This window comes from Tribolium madens, unplaced genomic scaffold, assembly GCF_015345945.1.
Source record: "Tribolium madens isolate multiple individuals breed KSU strain unplaced genomic scaffold, Tmad_KSU_1.1 Scaffold_20;HRSCAF=117;Tcas5.2_LG4, whole genome shotgun sequence".
In the NCBI taxonomy this organism is placed as follows: domain Eukaryota; kingdom Metazoa; phylum Arthropoda; class Insecta; order Coleoptera; family Tenebrionidae; genus Tribolium; species Tribolium madens.
This window is the reverse complement of record NW_025400985.1, coordinates 13,465,882-13,488,819: the sequence shown is the minus strand read 5'-3', so window position 1 is coordinate 13,488,819 and position 22,938 is coordinate 13,465,882. Positions and strand designations below refer to the sequence as shown.

The 22,938-nt window shown below is 30.1% G+C and overlaps 1 protein-coding gene across 1 annotated transcript in view; it reads right to left on the bottom strand.

The window, feature by feature from the left end:
- Window positions 1-18,700, bottom strand: part of LOC123005249 (cubilin-like) — a 51,748-nt gene extending 33,048 nt beyond the window's left edge. The window contains exons 1-18 of the mRNA XM_044398920.1: window positions 18,681-18,700; window positions 18,444-18,597; window positions 18,293-18,396; window positions 18,090-18,234; window positions 17,894-18,035; window positions 13,629-13,732; window positions 13,449-13,575; window positions 13,205-13,393; window positions 11,777-11,920; window positions 11,541-11,725; window positions 11,322-11,493; window positions 11,000-11,081; window positions 9,416-9,521; window positions 9,006-9,359; window positions 4,317-4,473; window positions 4,077-4,264; window positions 3,870-4,032; window positions 73-432 (exon numbers count right to left, since the gene is read on the bottom strand). Coding sequence (XP_044254855.1) covers window positions 73-432; window positions 3,870-4,032; window positions 4,077-4,264; window positions 4,317-4,473; window positions 9,006-9,359; window positions 9,416-9,521; window positions 11,000-11,081; window positions 11,322-11,493; window positions 11,541-11,725; window positions 11,777-11,920; window positions 13,205-13,393; window positions 13,449-13,575; window positions 13,629-13,732; window positions 17,894-18,035; window positions 18,090-18,234; window positions 18,293-18,396; window positions 18,444-18,597; window positions 18,681-18,700 — 2,896 coding nt within the window. The remainder of the gene's footprint in view (window positions 1-72; window positions 433-3,869; window positions 4,033-4,076; window positions 4,265-4,316; window positions 4,474-9,005; window positions 9,360-9,415; window positions 9,522-10,999; window positions 11,082-11,321; window positions 11,494-11,540; window positions 11,726-11,776; window positions 11,921-13,204; window positions 13,394-13,448; window positions 13,576-13,628; window positions 13,733-17,893; window positions 18,036-18,089; window positions 18,235-18,292; window positions 18,397-18,443; window positions 18,598-18,680) is intronic.
- Between the last annotated feature and the right edge of the window lie 4,238 nt (window positions 18,701-22,938).

The window sequence follows — 22,938 nt, the reverse complement described above, 5'->3', positions numbered from 1 at the left end:
CATACTTTCCAACTTTTCACATGTAATGTTACTTTATGATTGTGAATAAACATTATTTATTATAATTTTTACCTGTTGATTCAAGAAGAGTGTTGTAAGAAGCCACAAAACCACCCAAATTGTAAGTTTGGTCCGAGTGAAAAATGATGGTGACTAAATTCGAAGTGCTTAACATTGCCGGCGGAACGAGTGTACCGCAGAATTTTCCAATTGAAGACCCCTGACCAATCTCAGTATTATTATCAAAAACTTCCACAGCATCGTATGAACATTCAACACTTTTCTCGAGTTGAAAATTCAACCAAGTTATTTGAATGACATTACCAGGTGGAGCTGAAATTATCCACTTACACACTGTGCCGGGAGGGTAGACTTGGGGATATTTTGGTGTTGAAAAAATACCAGTTTTGTCTTTCATTATGCCTCCACAACCTGTAGAAAAAATGTCTTATAAAAGTTATTTTCTTTAATTTTCTTGACCCTCTCATTTATTGAACGAAATGAAACTAAAGTTGGCTTACAGATCCTCTATAGAGGATCTATAATAATAAAGGATCTGTAAGCCAAGTTATTGTAATTTTTTGTTTTAGACAAGGTAGACAAAAAGTTTGGATACAGTTAAAAGTTTCAAAAACAACTTATTAAAATGACGGCTGGTATTCACGAGTAGTTCAAAAAACAAGTCGTACTAGTCGAGTTTTTTAATCACATGAGTAAATAATAGCCATTATATGCGAGTAGAATACTACGACTATGAAACAAACTGCTCAACAATTGAAATGGATATTAGAAAATAATCTTAATGTTTTAATTCAATAATGTATTTTAAGTAAAAAAAGCAATAAATAAATTTCTACTTCTACCTAATATCGTGTGGGACCTCCCCTGGCTTTTATTAGGTCTCTTACTCTATTTAGATGACTCTTTATTAAATTATTGATAGTCTTGAGACTTTGAAGTATTGTATCCACAACTTTGCATCTTACCGCTATAGAACAAAAGGGCATAAAAAATAATATGAAACACAACGCAAAATGAACCGACGCTTGTCAGTATGTATTCCTATTTTTCAACATACATTTTAATTGCAAATTTTCGAAAAATTGTTAATATCCACTTCAATTGTTGAGTACTTTATTTTAGATTTTTGGTGTTGCTAAAATTGACATTTAAAAGTTGACGTACTAATTTACCTAATAAAAATGTCAAATTGATTTCAAACAGTAAACCATACAAAGAAGAGTTGTGGAATATGACTTTATATTCCACTCTGGAATATGAATAGTCGTAGAATGAATTTATATTCCACAGAGTAATGAACTAAATTATGTGTCTCTATATAAGCTCATAATAACATCATTACTTAACAGTCGTAGATAATAGTTTATTATTTAACAAGACCATAACTCAAGAGGATGAAGTTTATACACGAGTCAATGGCGAGTGTATAAATCATCCTAATGAATTATAACCATTATGTGCGAATCAAATACAACGTTTTATTTACGATCTTTTTTAAATAAAACTTTCTACGTACAGCATTTATATTTATTGTAATGATTTATGATAAGTCACGGGTGTAATTTATTATGAGTAGCATATAATGCCTACCTACAGTTACGTTTAACAAACATATAATTTAATGATGGTAGATAATTATGTAATATTTAAAAATAAGTGTTAGAAACACTCTTTGTCATACGACACGAGCCACGCAGTAGCGAGTGTTACAAATGCAGTCTCACAATGAGAGGTTGTAAGAAGCGAATTTCAGACCATATAGTGTATCTACACTTTTATCAAACCTTTTAAATGTTGGTAAATACGTCATATTATCATTTGAGTTGAGAAGTGATTTTATGTGGACATTCAAATTGCCTAATTAAATACTAACTGCTAAAGCTTTATTCACAATAAAATAATTAGTACTTATAATTATAACTTGCATCTTGCAATTAGTACCAAAAGTAAAACCTGTGTGTTTGCATGGAAACATTCACGATGTCTTTACTTTGTGCATATAATTAATACTTTACTGATAAGTTTACAAACTCCAAACTTTGAGATCAAATTAATACGTTCACTTAGCGCATTTTAAGCACACAGTTTTTAATGTTTACAAATGGTCTAAGGTCACTGATCTAACCAAAGAAATCCACCAATCCTGCAAAATTCTTTTTTTTTTGTCGAAATGGACGCAGTACTAAATGAAATACTTCGATTTATCATTTTTGTTAGGTGTTTGGTCTTGTAATCCTTTAATATAGCTTTCTACTAATAGAGGACGCTACATAAAATTTGCATACTTTAGATGGAACAACTTTTTATTGTGAATGATCCTCACGGACCAATTTCAACGTTAATTTTGCATTTCAATTACAAGTAGTAATTATTTCATTGTGAATGAAGCTTTAATCTTTACCTTCATTCTGTTATTACTTTTTAACATGAAAATAAACAATGATCGCACTGATTACATGGAACAAATTATGTACGATTTTTTTCATTAAGTGACAAAAACGCGTAACCTACTACGTCTCTGAATTAACTTTGTTATTACAAATAGTTTTATTGATTAAAGAAAAATAATTTTTATTTAAAAAACATTAAAAAATAGAGGATGCGCCAGAACTCGCGCTCCAGAGAAAAATTTCAAGTAACATAAGATACCAGGAACATGAAAATAGTATATTAATGAACAAGTTTTATAAGGGTTGATTTGGCGCACGAATCCCAAGTTAGAAAACGAGCCGTATGCGAGTTTTCTATGGGATGAGTGCGCCAATGCCATTATAAAACGGGTATTTTATGCTATTTTTTCTAATTTGTGCCCCCTTTTTTCTTATTTTGATTAAAAAAAAAATATACTTTTGTCGTCTAGAGAATTTTGTGTTAGTTGGTATCGATTGGTAACACTCGGCGCCCACCTGATTTTTTGAATCATATCTGCCGTCTGTCATTAAAAATAAAATTTACAAATTATTAGTTATTAGTGTTCCAACATAATAATAACAAATAAAATATGAGCCAACAGAATTTAGTTTGCACTCCGCCCAAAATTCGCGAAAGTGCCGAAGCAACAACGCAAAATTTGTTACCTGACAAGTCAGAAGCGGCATACAAAAACTAAATAACCCTAAATTCATTAAAGTACAATGCGCTTTTATAGATAGCCATAAACGACTCCTACTGAGAGACGTTAATAAACGCATTATAAACGCAAATTAGAAAAAAATGTTTAAAAAATTTATCTGTCAAAAAAATTTGACATTTATATTTTCACATTTGACATTTTTTATGTCTATTTAATGATACTGATGATCTTGTATATGTTTTTTTTACGATTATTTAATAAAAGTACAAAAATTTTGCCAATAAAAGCCACAAATAACATTTTAAACAGAGTTACAATTTAGGATACAGCTTCCTTGTTTTCTCTTCATATAACCTGTAGCAAAAAAAAACTTGGAAAATTATTTTTCCAACAGAAATAAATAGAGTCAAAGTGCAAAATTTAAACTCTCATAACTTCGAAATTTTCATAGATAAAATTTTTTTAACATTTTTTCCATGTTTCTGGTATCTTACCTTATATGGCATTTTTCTCTGGGGCGCGAGTTCTAGCGGATAAAATGTTAATTTTGTCAAAAAATGACTTAATAATTAATAGTGAAAAACTGTTCTAGTTCTATAAAATGTTATTTAGATACCGAGATATTTTGTCATAAAAACACGAATAAACTTTTAAATAAATTTTTAAATAATTTGGACTGATGTCACCAAATGCGGACACTACATTTGATGACGTCAATCCTGTCAAAAAATAAAAAACTTTATCTTGCATTTTGACCTACCATGTATTTACTTACCTAAATTAGTGGTTGTATAATTTGCTCTAAATCCCTTTCCGTTATTACTGGAATCCGATTCGAATTTTATCCATAGGTAATTGTAAGTTGACACTATCAAAGGTACATTGTTGACACAGTAAGTTCCTATTAATGTTGAGTTTTTGTCGTGGCCGTCTCTTATCTGAAAAATATTTTTAAAAAATTCTCAAAAATAGCGATACCTACTTCCAAAAAGTCGTAGATGCAATCGGGATAAGTGTTACTCTCTAAATCCAGATCAACGATATTTAGTTTAATGATATTTCCAAGAGGTTGTACTATTTCGTAGATGCATTCCAAAGAATGATCGTATTTGTTTGGATAACCTGGAGATTCTATTACACCAGAAGGTGCAGTGTAAGTTCCTCCACAAACTAGAATTAATTAAATTAAGCGATTTTCATAGACCGTTTGTTTATTTCAAACCAGTCTCATATCGAAGAGCAAAGCCTTCTCCACTAGTACTCCAATCGGTTTTAAACACAATTAAAACTTGACTTTTTTCGGTGATATATGGTGAGGGTACGTTTTGCCCACAATACTTGCCAATTAAGGGAGCATCTACTGTAGTACCCGCGTAAATCTAGAAAATTTTGTTCTTAATCTCACTGTTTATCTTGTTTACAAGAAAATGTTCTTTTCTTGATTTTCAGAAGYCAACATAAAATATTAGGTCATTTTTTATCTCTGATAGTTAAATCTATATTGCATAATATTACAGGGTGTCCCACGAGTAATAATGAGCCTGAAATTTTTTTTGAAGCAAGCATTTCAAAGATAACGTGGATATTAAAATATTTAGTTTTAATAAATTAAACATAGTGACCAAACAGCACTTCAACTTTACTTTATAAAATGTCAAACCTTGGAGAATTTGGTGAGAATTACTAAAATGTTGTCGAAAAGACCAACAAGATTCTCATTTATGAAAAATGTTTGAAAAACACTTCGCGGACTGCACGCTTCTATCCAGCGTGATATCCAAATAAACGGACTTCCTAAAACTGGAGTAAAATCATTTTGAATGGTAGAAATCTATCAAAAATAAAATTACGATTAGTTTAACTAATTAAAATGAAATATTTTAATATCCACGTTATCTATATGAAATGTAATGTTGGTTGCTTCATAAAAATTTTCGGGCTCATTATTATTCGTGGGCACGGTGAAAGATATTTAGGTGATGCAGGGAGCGCATGCACTGCGTTGGCTTAAGTGTGACCAAACTGGTCACGCGATTTTTAGACAAGGAGGACATATGCGAGCCATTCGTTTCCGAAAGTCCGCCTAATAAAGTGCACCTGAGGTGGTTACTTCAGCAATTTTATATTGTTCTAATACATGTTTATACATTTTGAAATGGGATAAAAATGTTGTGTGCCCAAGTTTAAAAGTGGCTATGCTAAAAATAATGAAAAATTATCTTTATTTCCGATACCTACCACAATTCCAAAAAGACTGTATTTTCACTGTAAAGAATCATGTGTGTAAAAAACATTTTAAAGCAAAACATATAATCCATGATATAAACACTGGCTGTTACACGGTAAATCTAAAGAAAATTAATTAAAATTATAAACACCATAAAACATATTTTTTCTAGATTGAAACAACTTTTGTCAAATTTTATCTCAAAAAGCCAAAATTAGAAGAAGAAGCAGTACAAACTATTTTTCCAGATTGTCCAGGATATTGTTAAATTTGAACCACAAGTTAAACGAAGGAAAAAAGCAAAAAGAATTGAAAAAGCAACTCTAAATTTATATTTTTTTGGTTCTGTTTTTAATAATTATCAATAAATAATAATAATTTGCTCATTTATTTTAGTAGAAGAATCAAATATAGCTGAACTGAATAACTAACAAAATTTATTTGAAAAAATTTGAAACAAGAATAAAGGTTTATTCTATTTATTTATTTACCTTCTAGACTGTGGTCTTTGCATTCAATTGCGAATGGTGATAATTAATGTGATTTTAATAATTGTAAAATAAAGTTCAGTCCAAAGTAACGTTATTTAAAAAAGTAGTATTCGACGCAGGTTGGTGTGAAATAAACTTTATATATTTGATCTCTCTGGTTTAATTTTTCTCTGGATAAAAAAATAACTACAGTCCAAAAACTGAATTAATTAACAACACATTTTTGATAAATTGATGGTGTGTCCTAATAATTTTAAATTTAGAATTAAATTTTACTTAGATCCAGTTTCATGATCGAATTAAAGAAACTTTAAAGTTAATGTTGGTTTAGAATGTAAAATTTTGCTCAAGGAGTCCGTAGTAATTAGCACATTCTAAACAACATTTAATTTAATGCTCATTTAAATTTGATTATGCAACTGGCCCTTAGAATATTATGCTCCTACAAAATATGTAGGTGTTTATGTTCTTGAAAAATCTTTGTCTTCGATATTTCGATTCATAAAATTACCTTATTTAAAAAGACTTATTTTTAATTAAGTACTAYTTTATTTAATTTTTTAATATACCTACTAATTTACTAATTATTTAATATAATAACTGTTTTCAAGTAAAATTCAATATGTATTTGTTTTACGTTTCGCAACAGAAAGACATGTAATAAAAAAAGTTCAAGCAAAGCTTTCTCATAGAATTTAAATTCAGATGTATAGGTAGTATGACGTGTATTTTTTACATAAAACTTAAAAAAAAGTATAACTATGTATTATCATTTATACAACTGCAACTTTTCGGTCCATTCCTTCATTTATTGATAGTAATGATGGCCCGATTACGCTATCTCTCTCTAAATTGAGCGTGACCGGTTTGGCCACACATTTGCAGGGCTCGCTGCATCACCTAAATATCTTACACCGTGCTCGTGAGACACCCTGTATAATGTGCGTTCTAAAGATGCAGTTGCAGTTTTAAACATAGTTTTGCTAATAACTATTCAGTCTAGTTAGCTTTAAAATATCCCTATTTCTAGAAACAAAAAATTTATTGCAATCATTTTTGTTTTTAATATTATCTCAGGTGCTTAATGTACTAGGTTTTTGAAATACTATATAGAAAAAAATACTTTTTGGATAAAGGGGATTAGAAATTAAATTTTCTTATGTCAAACTATGACAGAAGTTAAAATTCTCTTCTGAGGGAAATCTACCTAGCAATGAAAAAAAAACAGTTAAAACGCACAAGCATAATTTATCAAAACAGTACCATGTATTCTAACACTATCTGATTACTACGGACTTGGTGACAAAAATTTCACAAACTAAACCAACATTAAGTTTAAAGTCCCTTTAATTTGATTATGAAACTAGCCCTTAAAATTAAAGTAACGCAGTGCCATAAAATTTTTGACGAAAAGGGATCATTAACAAAAAAAAAAATCCGTGAGAGAATAAATGCGTCTATAAACATGGTACACCATCACACTACACAATAAAATTTTAGCCGAAACAGTTACGATGGGAACGAGAATCTATCGAAGACGATCCCCGAAGTGAAAGTGTTTTTTCGGGACATCAGGGGCATCATTCTCTTTGAATATTGCCAAAAAAGACAACAATAAATGCGGACATCTATGCAAACACGTTGAAAATTTTCATAAAGCAATTTACCAGAAAAGACTCATTTTTTCTAATTGAGAAGTGTTTTTGCTGCATGACAATTCAACCGTGCATAAGTCCGCCAAAATTAAGCCAATTTTGCAGCTTCGTTAAGACAGAACATCCTCCCTATAGTTCCGTCTAACTTTTATCTTTTTCGATTACTAAAGAAAAATTTTCGAGGACGCTGATAATGGCCTAAAAGTAGCCGACGACAAATTTTTTTAAAGTCAAGTCAAGAGGGAACATTTTTTATAAAGGTAAACATTTACTGTAGGAGAAATGGCGCAACTGTATTGATGTAGGGGGGGATTGAAAAATAAAATTATCAAAAAATTCTACGTCTTTTGTTTCATTGCTAGGTAGATAACTTTTCTAGTGCCCCTCGTACCAAATCACGGTGTGTATACTAGAATCAAGATCAAGATCAAGATCTTTAAAAGGCCGAACCAGTACATTAACAACTTCCAGACGCAGCTAACCAGTTTGATAAGGTGATTTTTTTACCGTTTAATACCGCGAAAACAAAATTGGTCGGCTGTACCAACCACTAGTGAATTTTTTGCTTTACCTGAAACGACCAAATCTGTACTTAAAACTTCATTATTCTTATTCAGTGAAAAGAAAAGTTTGTTTTTCTCTTGATTTTAGACTTAATTAAGACAATAATTTTTCTCTGCTTTTTAAGTTCTATCACATTTTATTATTTTGACAATGATGTCAGTTTGACAAATGAGTTTACGCAAGTTAAATAACAAAATTATTTATGAAAAACATAATTTTAATAAATAGCAACTCAAAGAAACATCTTTAAGATAAAAACCAAAGTCATTTTTAACAAGAACTATCATTATTTAATTAATAAATTAATTGTCAAAGAGGCATATAGTTGTCAAATAATTAAAACCACCAATGTGATAAGACTTAAAAAGCAGAGAAAAATTATTCTAAGTCGAAAATCAAGAAAAAAAAACTTTTCTTTTCACTGAAGTTTTGGCGTAAAATCAAAGATAATAGTTATTTATTCTACGAGTTTGAGTGTAAATTGGACGCTTTATGTTACCGAGTGGATTTTTATCATCCACGAGGTGGAATAAAGCGTCCGATTTACTCAAACTCAAACGAGTTGAATACAACATTTTATTCTTCGAATTAGACTCAACAAGGCTCCTAAACTTGCTTTAAACCTGTTAAAAATAATCTGACGTTTCATATTGAGAAATGCCAAAATTGAGAAAAACCGTAAATTTTGACAGTGTCGAAGAATAAATTTTTTTCCTCTTGTAAGCTCAATTCGGGGACATACTGTATATTAGACTTTAACTCAAAAAAGAAAAGTTGTATTTGACCCAGAAACAAATTTTCATTTAAATTTGTAATAAAAGTAAAGATTTTTTTAGTACAATCGTAACATTTTACTAGTTTTCAAGAATTTTAAAACGTCCAATATCATTACTTATGAAAACAGCCGTCAAAAACGGCCATCAGAATTAAAATCAAGAAATGAGCGAAAATAAGAAACATATGTATAATCTTACTGCAACATAATCGAATTGGCACTCTTCAGAATCTTCGACATCAAACGAAAGAAAAGTTAATTTTATTCGTGTACTTGTCGACAGTTGGATTTTATATTCACACTGAATATCGTTCGGGTAATTTCCGTTATACACGGGAGACCGAATTTCATCTTGATATCTCGTGTAAACTCCCCCACATCCCGGCATTCCTTCGACTACAGAATATGTAATTTGAAATCCTGGGTAATTTTTATCCATGTCAGAGTGGAAATGGACCAAAACCTCGGCAGATGGAGAAAATAGTGGAGACGGATGAGTTGTATTACAAAATTTGGCGAAAACTGGATCTGATGGTTCAGTTCCAGTAATAAACTAAAAAAAAAATGTTGAATTTTTATTTGATGGTAAATTATTTAAATTAAATTTACTTCTAAATAATCATGATCACAGGCTGAGTTATTTCCAATCATCAGAGTGAAGAAATGGAACAGAAGGCGTTTTCCTGCTGGAGCTTGGAGTGGCCAATAACAGTCACTGTATACATAAATAAATATTTGTTAAATTTGAACAAAATATACAGGGTGTAACAAAACTCGTGAATAAATTTAATTAAAACTATTCTTTTCTTGAAAAAATCTTCAAACTGTTTTTTTTTAATGGAAACCTGTATTTTTTACAGATTTTAAATAAAGCATTTAGGCATCAAAGTTGTGGTATAATTTTTTAACACGTTACTTATAAAGTGATCGAGAAAATAACAATTGAATATTAAATTTAAGAATTTTATTCAAAGGGTAAATGTTTTTTCGTAAAAACGCTTGAAAGGGTAAAAAATGTAACCATAAGGTGTAGTTAGACGCCAATGAAGTTTAAGTTTTGTTGTCATATGTCGGAAATAGTGACGTCATCACAGTTTTTTTTAAATGACACCACATATATCGAGCGATCAAGATCAGGGGCGTCATTTGAAATTTTCTTGAGAGGGGGCGCAGTAAGTTAATTGATTAGCACACGAGTAAGCTTTAAAAATTAATAAATATAACTCTAGATAATAATAATAATGTTAACACATAGGTAGAGCTTATTCCATATCTGGTGGCGAACTAACAGTGACAGAAAAGACACTTAGAATGCGCCCACTTGGTTAAGATAAAAAAATACATGGGCGTACTTTTCTTTCTCTATAAATTTTGAAGACAAGGATTGTTAGAAATATCATTTTTCAAAAATTCTTTTCATGCGTTAATAATTTGTTCATCATTCTTCATCTTATGTACCTACTTATTATATTTAAAAAAAAAATAACTGGTTTTGAAATATTAGTTCATATGACGCCTATGAACAATATTTTTTTTAATTGTAAACATATGTTTAGTGTTAAAATTCAGTCATTTTTGATTTGGAACAAGGTCTATGTAACTAATTGCATATAATTTATTCATTCAAACAATATAAAAATAAAAACAAACGGTAATTTAAATAGGGTCAGTTAAAGGGTCACTTGATTACCTTGATGGGTAATTATAGTCAGGGGGGGGGGGCATTGTCCCCCGTAATGACGCCCCTGATCAAGATAATTTGTGATCGAGTCATCCTTGGACCCGAAAACGTATGTCTGTGAAACGTCAAATAAAATGTCAAGTTGAAAGATAAAATGGCATGATCAAACAGACGATAATTTTAATTACCTTCAAGAAAGTTTATAATTTTTTTAACATAAATTGTAACATTTTGGGTAACATTTTGTATGTACATTCTCTAATTTTTTGGTAATTATTCATTCACAAAGAAAACCAAAAAAATAAAAAGGAATTTTTTCCCAAAATGTTGAATTCTAATTTTTATACTGATCTACGCACATTCATTTCCTGTAATTGTTTAGCGAAATCAGAAAAAAATATATAGTTTTGTTGCACCCTAAAGAATTTAATTAAAAATTATAGTCTGTAGATGCCTCTGTGCGTCGGATTTTAAATATTTTCTTTCAGACATCATAAAAATATGCTAATTACCGATTATTTGGGTAGTTGCCAGGAGATCCGGGTGACTGGATAATTCCATGAGAAATCACTTCTTTCAATTGGTCTCCACAAACTAAAAAATCGTAATATGATTTTAAAAGCAGTGTGATTTATGTGTATAATAGCCAGTAAAACCTTGGCACTTGGCCGGAAAACTTTTTTAAGAAATAAATTACAAAAGAAAAAGCATTGCCTTATAGGCTACAATTTTTGTATTATGGCTTTCATATTTTTTCTTAAATAACCTTCACCCTATGCCAATGGTTTTCACTTCTATTATAATTATAAATCACTGTGTATGTGGAAGTAATACATGGTACAATCGATGTCCAGTTTAATTCAAAACCTTCCGCTGCAACAGAATGGTCCGATCTAAACCACAGATAGACAGTATTATGAGTCGTAACAATATTTCCGCCATTTGGTAACTGGTGCCCACAAAATCTACCCAAAGATCGTGCTAGTGTATTTTTCCCATCATGTATCTAAAAATTTCTTTTTCTATAATTCTTCTTTTAGTCAGTTTTATCACCTGTAGCCAGTCATAACGACAACCATGAGATCCTTCGACATCAAAACGTTTGAAAGTGATATTTAGGACTTTGGTAACATTTGTTTCTATGATCCAGGCGCAACTCATTGCACTTCCGTAAGTCTGTGAAGAACCCGAAGGAAAAACCAATGCACCAGTTTCTCCCACCAAGCGACCACCACAAGCTGTAAGAAATTTTTGGTAAAATTGTTGATGTTCTCCGATTTAATTTTTACCTTGTTTTTCAGTTTCACAACGCAATCCTGTATAAGCCGATGGACACAAACACTGGTAAGATATGCCCAAGAATGAGTTGCAAGTTGCTCCATTTTGGCACGGGTTGGAAGCACATAAATCGCGGAATTTTTCACAGTTTTTACCTAAAAAAATTTTGTAAGTTAGTTTGATAAGTTAATAACTATTAATATGGTGATATCAAAAATTTATTTGGTCAACGATTGTCAAGGTATAAAAATGGTTAATTTTTATCTTTTATCATTTCAGAGAACCGTACTTAATTTAATTTTTTTTAAGGCAACCTGAAGATTAAGTGGATTTTTAAACCATTGTTTGTTTCACTAAAGGTCCATTTTAAAAACAATGTTTTGTTTATGATTTGGAATGGAACGGAGGTTGCCAAGTTATTTGATTTTAATTTTTATCCACAATCACTCTATAATAGTTATTTATTGTAAGAGTGTGTTAGATAGCGTTTTATCCACGCAAGAATGTTTAACCGTTAATTTTCTTAAGTGGATAAAACGCGACTAACACACGACTGCAATATAATGTTTTATCCACAATCACAGGCCCAAATTATTCCAAAGATAATTAAAAATTAATCTGACATTTAAACGTCACGCCAAATGTACTTTCGGTTAAACGTAGTAAGCTGTTACGCGATGCGCTGGTTACTAACAGTGGAATAAAGTTACTATATTCCACTAGTGAATAAAGTGGTACTTTATACGCATCTAAAGTGTGGAATAAAGTTTCTTTATAGAGTGATTATGGATAAGATGCGTGGGGATTCTGCACTCGGCTAATGCCTCGTACATAAGAGTCCCCACTTGTGCGTTATTTGTCACTTTCCGTGCTCGTTATGTAATACACTATTTATAAATAGCTATTAAGACAACTAAAGTTTTGTAGACAGTTTAAAAATCGAGTTCGTAGTTTAAATTCGTGCGACCGGAGGGAGCGAGAATTTAATTGGCTGAGATTTTTAAATTATAAAACTCGTGTTGTTTTCAAAATTTTTTGCATCACTAATATTGAATCAGAAATTTTACTAAATTTAGAAATTATTATAAAGAGGTAGTCAAAATACCGTCACCCAATTATACAAAAGTCACAAAACACTGAATAAAGTAGTTGTCAAACTAATCAGAATCACTGTTTCATTAATAGTCATAAACTGTAGTATTTCAGAAACAATTATCATTTGTTCTATCAAGAACAAATGAATATGATTCTAGTTTATCTATCTTAATCACTACTAACTAAAAGCGTTGTAATTTTTTAAAGGGTGAACAAACTAGAGAAGATTATCCAGTTTTTCAAAATTTATAATCAAGTTCGTATCGGAATATGTATTATTGATTGCATCTTACAGGCGCAGGCCTCGTAAAATTATGTGAAACAGCCTGTATATGACTGAATACCTGTATATCTTCTGGGACAGTGGCACGTGTAATCGGTCCCATTAGTAACTCTGCAAAATCCACGTCTACAAGGATTTGACGTACAAGGACCTTGAGCTGCAGGCAACGAACGGACACAACCATTAYGTCCAATTCCATTACCGGTGTAGTCATTAGGGCAAATACATTCGACAAAAGTAGAACTAATCCCTAAATAAAAAAATATTAATTTCCCACACAAAATAAATCTGTTGTATTTACTTACTTGGGTTACTTCTGCAAGTTGCCAAAGAGTGACAACCCCCATTATTTACGCTACATACTCCTTGATATGAACASGTTACTCCATCTCCTACGTATCCAGGAGGACAACTTCCGCAAAATCTCGATCCCTAACAAAAGAGTGTTAAAAAGCAATGCGACTGGAAATTATTATAGTGTTTACAAGAGTGTTGATACACTGTACCATTGGATTGGTACTACATCCCCCGTTTAATGTTGTACTGCACTCGTCAATGTCTGTACAGTAGTAGCCATTGCCAGTGTATCCTAAAAGAATAAAAAGATAGTTAAAATCGGCACCTTATACAGGATGCCCCAAAATTCGCACCCTAGAGAAAAATGCCATGTAAGGTAATCAGAAATTTGATTGAACTAGTGGTATTTATTTGCATTTCATTAAGTGGTTTACGTTATTAATGTCAGAGTCACTGAGATAGTGCATATACAGGGTGTTCCGTTTTTATTGTTACAAATTTAAACAGGTAATAGGATATTCAATTCTAAGACAAAAGTTTCCTATAAACATGTATCGAAAAATGCTTGGTAAGGGAGCTACACCCCCTGAAAGGTCGGCTAATAGGTTTTTGCTAATATTTCAGAAACCATTTAAGATAAAATTTCCAAATTTGGTACAGATGATAACCTTTATACACCAAAACAAATTCAAACATTAAACGTCTAAATTTTTAATCAGGGGCGTCCGAAACTGGTGGGGTTTAGGGTAAAAAAATACCCTATTTATTTTGGCTTTAGTTTCTTTAGTTATGCATTGACCAAAATAGTGGTCACTTTGAACAACTCCTTTAGATTTAGGCAAATTCATTTAATTAATGTTATTATTGTTACTGTAATGTAATGTTAATTAGTTGAGGTTGATMAAAAAATATAGATTTCTTGCTTTTATTATTCTGTAAATTCTGATTTATTTGAATGTTGTATTGGTGTGTAACATAAATTTTAAATTAATTTTATTCAAAAACAATAAGTCGTATCGACACAAGAGAGACTTTTCTGCGATAAACTATCGAACTTAAGATTTTGTTGCTGAAAGTACCGAGAAACTAAAGCCAAAATAAATAGGGTATTTTTTTACCTTAAACTCCCCCAGTTTCGTACGCCCCTGATTGAAATTGCGACATTTGATGTTTGAATTCGTTTAGGTGTATAAAGGTTATCATTTGTATCAAATTTTGTAATTTTATCTTAAATGGTTTCTGAAATATTAGCAAAAACATATTAGCTCACTTTCAGGGGAGTAGCTCCCTTACCAAGCATTTTTCGATACATGTTTATAGGAAACTTTTGTTTTAGAATTCAAAATCCTATCACCTGTTCAAATTTGTAACAATAAAAACGGAACATCCTGTATTATAAAAGTATTTTACTCATACAGGGTGTCCTAGCTAGTTGAAAAAGTCCATTAGTGACCTAAATGGTAAAATTAGAAAAAAAAAATGTATAGGACATTGATAGATACTAATCTAGTGCATCATCTAAAATTATTTTCAACCATACAACATGTTCCAAAAATACATACATACGATACAAACTTGTGTTTTTTTTTTAAATGAAATACCGTATGTTTCTTTGCATTTTTGGATGTAGCCTTTTAAAACAATGTTATTACGCCAATCTTTCATTAGTCGATTTTTCTTAGTTTTAGAAATAAGACGTTTTTTTGACGAAAACATCACTTTTTAAAAATTTATTATACAAAAACTAAGACAGCTAGAACAATTTTTTTCTTATTTCTGCAAAGAAGAAAGTACAGAATTTAAAGATATAGCAATTACTACTACTAAATTAAGAAGTTTGTTAAAAGTTAAGTAACTTAAAAGAATTAAATGGAACACCTTATTTTTTATTTTTGCATCTAATAGATTGATAAATTGTCTATTTAAAAAAATAAACTCTTAATGTCTAGAATTGATAAATGAAAAGATATTTAACGTTCAATATTAATTTTAGCAACAACGCAATCAATATCTGAGCATTGTTGATACTATGGCAACTATAATAATTCCACCACGGATTACTTATCCGTTGATTTATCTAAAGATTGTAAAAGTCGTTATAAATACTGAAATTCGGATTATTTTATTGTAAAAATAAAGAATAATGAATTCAGTATAACACAAATGTGATTATTAAGTGATATTTCTTCCATCTCTTGTGCACTTTTTGGCTACCGAAACAATAATAATAATTTTTTAAAATGTTTAACGTTATATATCTTTTTAGTTATTAATTATAAACACCTAAAAGTAAATAATTTTAGAAAGGCAATTTAATAATCTTTTAAATGCAAAAAACATTAAATAGGGTGCAAATGCACACATTAAAAAAAATTTACAACCTTATAGCTTGTACGTTCTTCTTTGCGCTAGTAAAAAAATTTTACATGTCTTATTTTTTGTGTAATAGATTTTTAAAAGGTGCATGTTTTCGTCCAAAAAACCGTCTAATTTTTAAAACAAAGCAAAATCGACCAATAAAAGTTTAGCTTAAAAACATTATCATAAAAATCTACATCCAAAAACACTAAGAATCATACAGCGTTTCATTAAAAAAAACACAAATTTGTATTGTAACTTATTTTTGAAACACGTTGTATAGTTGAAAATAATTTTAGGCGATGGATTAGATTAGTATCTATCAATGCCCTGTCTAAATTTTTTTAAATTTTACTATTTAAAAGTCACTAATGGACTTTTTCAACTCYCTGGGACACATGTATAAATAGTTCTAATATTTTCGTAAAGAATAACCACAAAAGTTACTCTAAGGAGACTTTATATTCAAAAACAACTCGCTTTTCTTGAAGTTTTCAATAATAGTTTTTTTGTAATATTTTTTATTAATAAAATTAGAAATTACTTATTTAATAGTTGAACGTTTTTGAAAAACAAATTTATGGTAAGTTATGGAGTTCTGAAAAATTTATTAAATTTTTTAATAGCAACCCTAATACACTGACCGGCATAATTATCGCATCATAAAAATATTTAAAATGGCTAAATGGGTCTGAAAATATGTAGTACTAAAATTGACAATATAAAAACATAAAATGAGCTTCTTTCCAGGCTCGAGGAGGCAGTACTAATGGTTAATTAATTAAATTAATGGTTGCCTCCGAATGTAACATAAGCATTTCTAAGCTAAAAAACTGATCCGTTCGTTTTTTTTGTTTCTTTTGACAATCATTAATTGTAGTTTAATTGTTGAAGTTTAAGTCGTAATTTTAGTTTAACTTAACGTTAATTAGTTAATTAATTTTTGATGCCTTTATTTTTTTAAGCCTTATTTCAATAAAAAATCCCTTTTTCTATGTGATGCGATATTTTTGCCGGTGAGTGGATTAGTTCAGGAGCTAATGATTTTTTTTTAGTACTTACTAATAGTCTTTAAAAATGTTGGACAAAATAAATGCGTTCTAATTTTTAAGTCTGGCACGTGAAAAATTCAAATTCCAATTGCAATTTATTTCTACTGTAAGTTTTTGATCTACTTTAGTAAATCAAAGATTCATAACGGAAAAAATAAGTTCAATATATTTAATTTGTGCCCCCATGAATCCTCATAAAAATTTTGCCAGACTCTGGATTTCTTAATTAGTACCAAAAAAAATTCATTAGCACGTGTGATGTAAACTTTTTGTATAAAATATGTACAGTGGCGATTTCCGAAACAATAATGCCAGCAATACGTGTTTTTAAATAAATTCAATAAATTATTTTGATTTGTAGTCATTTTTTTCTCTTCCTATTAGGATCAAAATTACAAAAACCGAAAAAGAGGTTAGTTGCCTAAGGCCCGTTTTACATTTTTATGTCAGTCAAATTACAAATCGTCCAAAATTCCGTGTCCGTCAGTGAAGAACTGTAGGTTTTGTGGAACGAGTTCAAGTTTATGAAACGAGCAGCGAAGTACGAGTATCCACAAATGACTTATGAAACAAGTTTTTTATACTATTTTTTCTATTTTGCGCTTTTACGTACTCTTTTAACATAAAAGTCAATTTTTCAAGATTTAGGAACTTTTGCCCTAATAAGGTGGTGGTTGGTAGTATATGTCACAAAGTTTGAAAATTCAATTTTCGAAGTGTAGAGTCTCAAATATTTTAAATATTTTCCAAAATGTTGTTGAATTAACAATGAATACTGCAAAAATTGTATACACACCACCTGAAAAAAGATGAATCGCTCAAAACGGCGCGTAAAACCCCCATTACCAACCTCTACAAAGTAAATTGTACTAGTCTATTCCAGCACCCGAATCGGTGTTGAAATGGCTCAATAAAGCATCGGTTTTGATATCGAAATAAACTTTCTTTCAAACGCAAAAAAGGAAAACTATGATTGCAACTTTTTTTCCATAATTGTATGCTATTTAAAAAAATGCATTAACACTATTATAATTATTATTTACCAGCTGGACAGCTACCACAGTGGAAAGATCCCGGTAGATTAATGCACTGTACAAGCGGATTAACAGAACAAGGAGGTTTATTTGATGTACATTCATTAACATCAGTATTACAAGCTGGAGTTTTACCATCTGTTGTCCATCCCTGCAAAATATAAGATTATAAATTCGAAAAGTCACAAGCATATAAGAGAATTACTTCATCACAAATACATTTATATCCAACATCATTATATTGTGTGACACAAGTGCCGTGACCACAAAGCTCTGAATTGGAACCTTCTCTACAATCTACGCTTCGCCGTCTGCAGTGAAGTCCAAACCATCCACGGGAACACAAACACCTTTAAAAAATTTATTAAAGAAAAAAGGACTTTTGAAAATGTTCGATTAGCTGCTTACTCGTATGAACCTGGCCGGTTAACGCAAGTTGCGCCGTTTTGACACCCTAAATCCGTTCCTGCAAATCTGGCACATTCGTTTACATCTTTGTCGCAAAAAGGCCCCTGGAAATTTTAATTAATTTTTAAACTTTGTGGGTTTTTAAACAAACCTCCCACTCAGGTGGACATTGACATAGAAAAGCATTAAATAAATCTTGACAAGTACCTCCGTTTTTACAAGGATTACTCTGACAATCATCAACTTCTAAAAGTTCAGCCAACATTTTCACAGATTTTTGGAGAGCAGTAACTCTTCTGTTCAACCTTCGAACACTTCTTACCACAGACTGAAATCATTTAAATGTATTTTTTATTTCGATTAGATTAGTAAATACCGCGCTGTTTACTGGCAATTGTATTGTGGCATTTGTTCTACCGTTCAATGTTGTTATTTTTTGCATTAAACCATCGTCAAGAAGTTGCTCAAATCTTGAAACTTTTTCAAAAGTGTTTTCGAAATTTGTTTGGTATTTTTTCATAGCTTCAAATGCGCTAGTCGTCTAGAAGAAAAGCAATTTAATTGTAATAAATATTGACTTAAAGTTAATAATACTTACTAATTTAGCTGCTTGAGATAAGTCTATTCCATTAACGTGTATTTTTCCTCTTCCTTGAGTTTGTAAGCTAATATTTTTGTGAACTGCAGCATAAAAAATTAGGTGGCCATCTTGAGACACTATTCTAGATCTGAAATAAATGTAATATTTTTAGCTCAAATTGCAGCTAAAATTATTGTTTTATGCTTAGTTTTATGTAAAAAGTCGTCAAAATTTCCATTTTTGCAGCATCTCTCTGTCATAAAATTCATAATTATACAAGGTGAGTCTTAACTCATAAACGCACAATTTTAGAGTATGATAGATTATGCCAAATAATAATAATAAATAATAACTAATAGTGAAAAAAAAAATCTAATAAAAGTTTCTTAGAGATATACCGTGTTAAAAACCCCAGGTATTAGACTTAGATAATTTTGATGACACCAATATTGACATTACATTTTTTCACGCCATGAGTGTCAACATTTTTACTTTCCTTATCCTATAAGGAAAGTATTGTAATCGGCTGAAAATTGACCTACCTATATTTTTACATTTCTGGACGAATTTTGCGGCCGCAAAATAATACGGTTAAAGATACAATAAATTCATGGGGATAAAAATTATTTAGTATCATGAAACATACCTTATTAAACAGTAAAATGTGATAAAATAAATATAAAAATGGCTACCGAACTAAAAAAAAATTGCACCCCAGACTCGAACTCACGACAACTATGATCTATTTCGCGTGTAATCCGGTAGGTATATATAACATCGCCGTCTCCATAGAAATAATCCTTTTCTCGCCTGGGCATTTTTTGAGTTCAAGTGATTCCCGTTGGCGCTTTAATCTGGGGAATTTTTTTTGACAAATCCAGTTTTTTAGCTTAAAGGGTTCAATCTCATAATATCAATTCTCCCTGGCGTATCTAGTTTTGTTGTATCCTTCCTTCCCAGCATTTATTAATTGCGTTATTTTTCGTTAATAGTTAAAAATTATTCAGTTTTTCCTTAGTAACCCCCGTAACTAAGAAAAAATSGGAATCACTGCTCCAATGCATTTTTTACGAAATGCCCAGGCGGGATATTGATACATTTGATTAAGGAGGCGGTGATATATAATAGCACTAACGCAAACGTAAGATTTGCTAATCGGATTTTCAACACTAACTTATTGTCGTAAGGGTGTTTTCCAAATAAGTTGGATAAGGAAATTCGTGTGATGTTCACACCTGATTTTTTCTGGTAGGATTAAGTGGTAATTTATTGATATTCGACAAAAAAAAAGGTTTAATTAACTTATTTTTAATTTTTTTAACTTATTATTGATTCATAACCTTTATTACCCTAAGTTCTAAAATTTTCTAAAATTTATTTAAATGCTAAATTATAAAATCTAATCAATTGTTATTTTATCATTGTGTATTGTAACATTAAAATAACCCTTTTAAATCATCGAAGGGGCACATGTAAACAAAGAGACAGAAATTCAAAACTTTGCGCCAGGAACACCAGTTACAGTTTTCATGTGTTTTAATTAGTGCGCACCTACTTACCCCCCAAAAATCACCTATGCGACAATTTACGAGTTTCCGGCCTTTTTGGTACGAGAGCTGGCACGAAGAACGTTTTTAGCGCTGTCACACCAGAGTATCGAAGAGTGAGATTAGCGCATCACTAAGGAACTCTCAAAACTTCGGAATTTTTAGAGATAAATATTTTTGGTTTCATCTTAGAAAATTTCAGAAATACCTAGGTATATCACAATTGCATTGTAATAACGATATAATGATATTAGAAAAGTCCCCATATATACAGGCTGTGTCAGAACTCGCGCCCCAGAGAAAAATTTCAAGTAAGACAAGATACCAGAAACATGAAAAAAAATGTTTAAAAAATTCTATGTCAAAAATTTTAGACATTTATTTTTTACATTTGACATTTTTTATACATATCTATTTAATGGTAAGTACTGATGATCTTGTATATGTTTTTTATAATCATTTAGGAAAAATACAAAATTTTTTTCCAATAAAAGCCACAAATAACATTAAACAGAGTTACAATTTAGGATACAGCTTCATTGTTTCCTCTTCTATAACAGCCAGTAGCAAAAAAACTTGGAAAATTATTTTTCCAACTAAAATAATTAAAGTCAATATTTTTTGAAAAAACTAATTGATGAGTGATAAACTACTATAAAAATGTGATGATTTAAAAAGAATAACATTTTTCGAAATTTCCTTTTGTTTAATTTGTATAATTCAATACAAAAAAAATATTTTTTTAAATGGCAACCCACTATAAAATCATTTTTCTCAAAAAAGCTATACTCTAAGGATTACAACTATCTGCTTTATATTTAATTTTTTCAAAAAAATTTTTTCACATAAATTGCAATTTTGACAAAAAAAATCGCATAACTCAAAAACAAAACAAAATTTCGTTCTGAAAATACGATCACTTTTTTTATATTACTTTAATTTATATTAATTATTATTTTCTGGAGGCAAATGATTAAAAATAAAACCGCTTGGTTCCATACTTTATATTCACCCTGTATGTATTATTGATTGCATCTTAGAGACGCAGACCTCGTAGAATTATGTAAAACACCCTGCATGATTGCACTCAAAATGTTAAACAGAAAAAATCATTTTAAATGGCAATTAAGAGGTGTTAACATTTATTGTAATCCTTGTTACTTAAATAACTATAACTAACCGTTTACAAAGTTAAACAACTGGTATTTGATACAAATTTATCATCACCTCAATGATGCCAATTTTGGTTTCAAACTGGTAACATTGTGAATTACAACTGGACTGTAATGTTACCAACTTATTTTTATTTAAATTTTGAAACCGTTACAACTGCGACAACACTAACGATTAAGAAATAGATTCGGTTGATTGACATATGTATGTTTGCAACAATCAAAACTAAATTCGTAAGTACTGCAGTTTTCTTTAAAATATTTTAAAAAGAATCACTTACTGTGGCCCAAAATAATTCACTCCAAACACAAAATTATATAAACAAGATAAAGTAAAACAAAAGAAAAACATTTTAAAAACACACATACACTAATAGTTCATAGTCTAGTTTACTTTAGCAACCGTTTTTGGAATATGATTAAAGTGAACTGTTACGTACAAACACATTTTTCCCAATATCGTTTTTAAGGGGCGTTGCGAGTATCATATACATATTGTGATTATTAACGTTAATTACACATTGTCCACTTGGTTAGGATTCAATTCCTAAAAATAACATTGAAATTTTATACTTGTCTGTAAAAGAAATGTCAAATACTTTATACAATAATAAAACGGTCTACCAGTAAAACTATATAGTGTATAAGAATTTTTTTACACAATTCTTTTAGGTAAATACAATTTAAATAAAATTCTTACTTTTTTGTTGAGTATTCTAAAAATTACTTCTAGATTTTAAAATATTTAGAGATATCGACTAAAATTATAAAAAAAATATTTTTGCTAATGAATTATACCTTTTTAGAACCACATTACACCTTAATTAGAATAAAAAATATGAAATGTTTAATGTATAAACACAATAGATTCATTATTTTATTCTGGAGTTTCACATGGTAACACGATCCAAAAATTTATTTTGGGCGGATGTAAAGTGCTCCAATTTCATTAGAAAAAACATTGATAAGAAAAATAATGGACTTGTAATAATAATGAAATGAATGAAAAATTGCAGTTTTTATTTTATTTATGATTAATTTTTTATTTTGTTAACTATTTATAAATATTTTAGTAAAAGATATTCATAATAGAGCAATGTAAAGTAGGATTTACAGCGCGACAGCTTTGTTTAGATTGCGGGAATCATTCATAAAAAGGAATTTTCCAGTGAAGCTGGAACATCCCGGGTGTGCTATGAAAATACTACCAATTTTAATTTTTTTATCTTAGTGTGTTTAAGATTTGTTGTCAACTAATAATGTGATTTCTAATAGTTATTTTTTAAAAAAATTAAATATTTATTGCTACTGCTTTGAAAAAGATTAATTATTAAGATCAGGAATCAT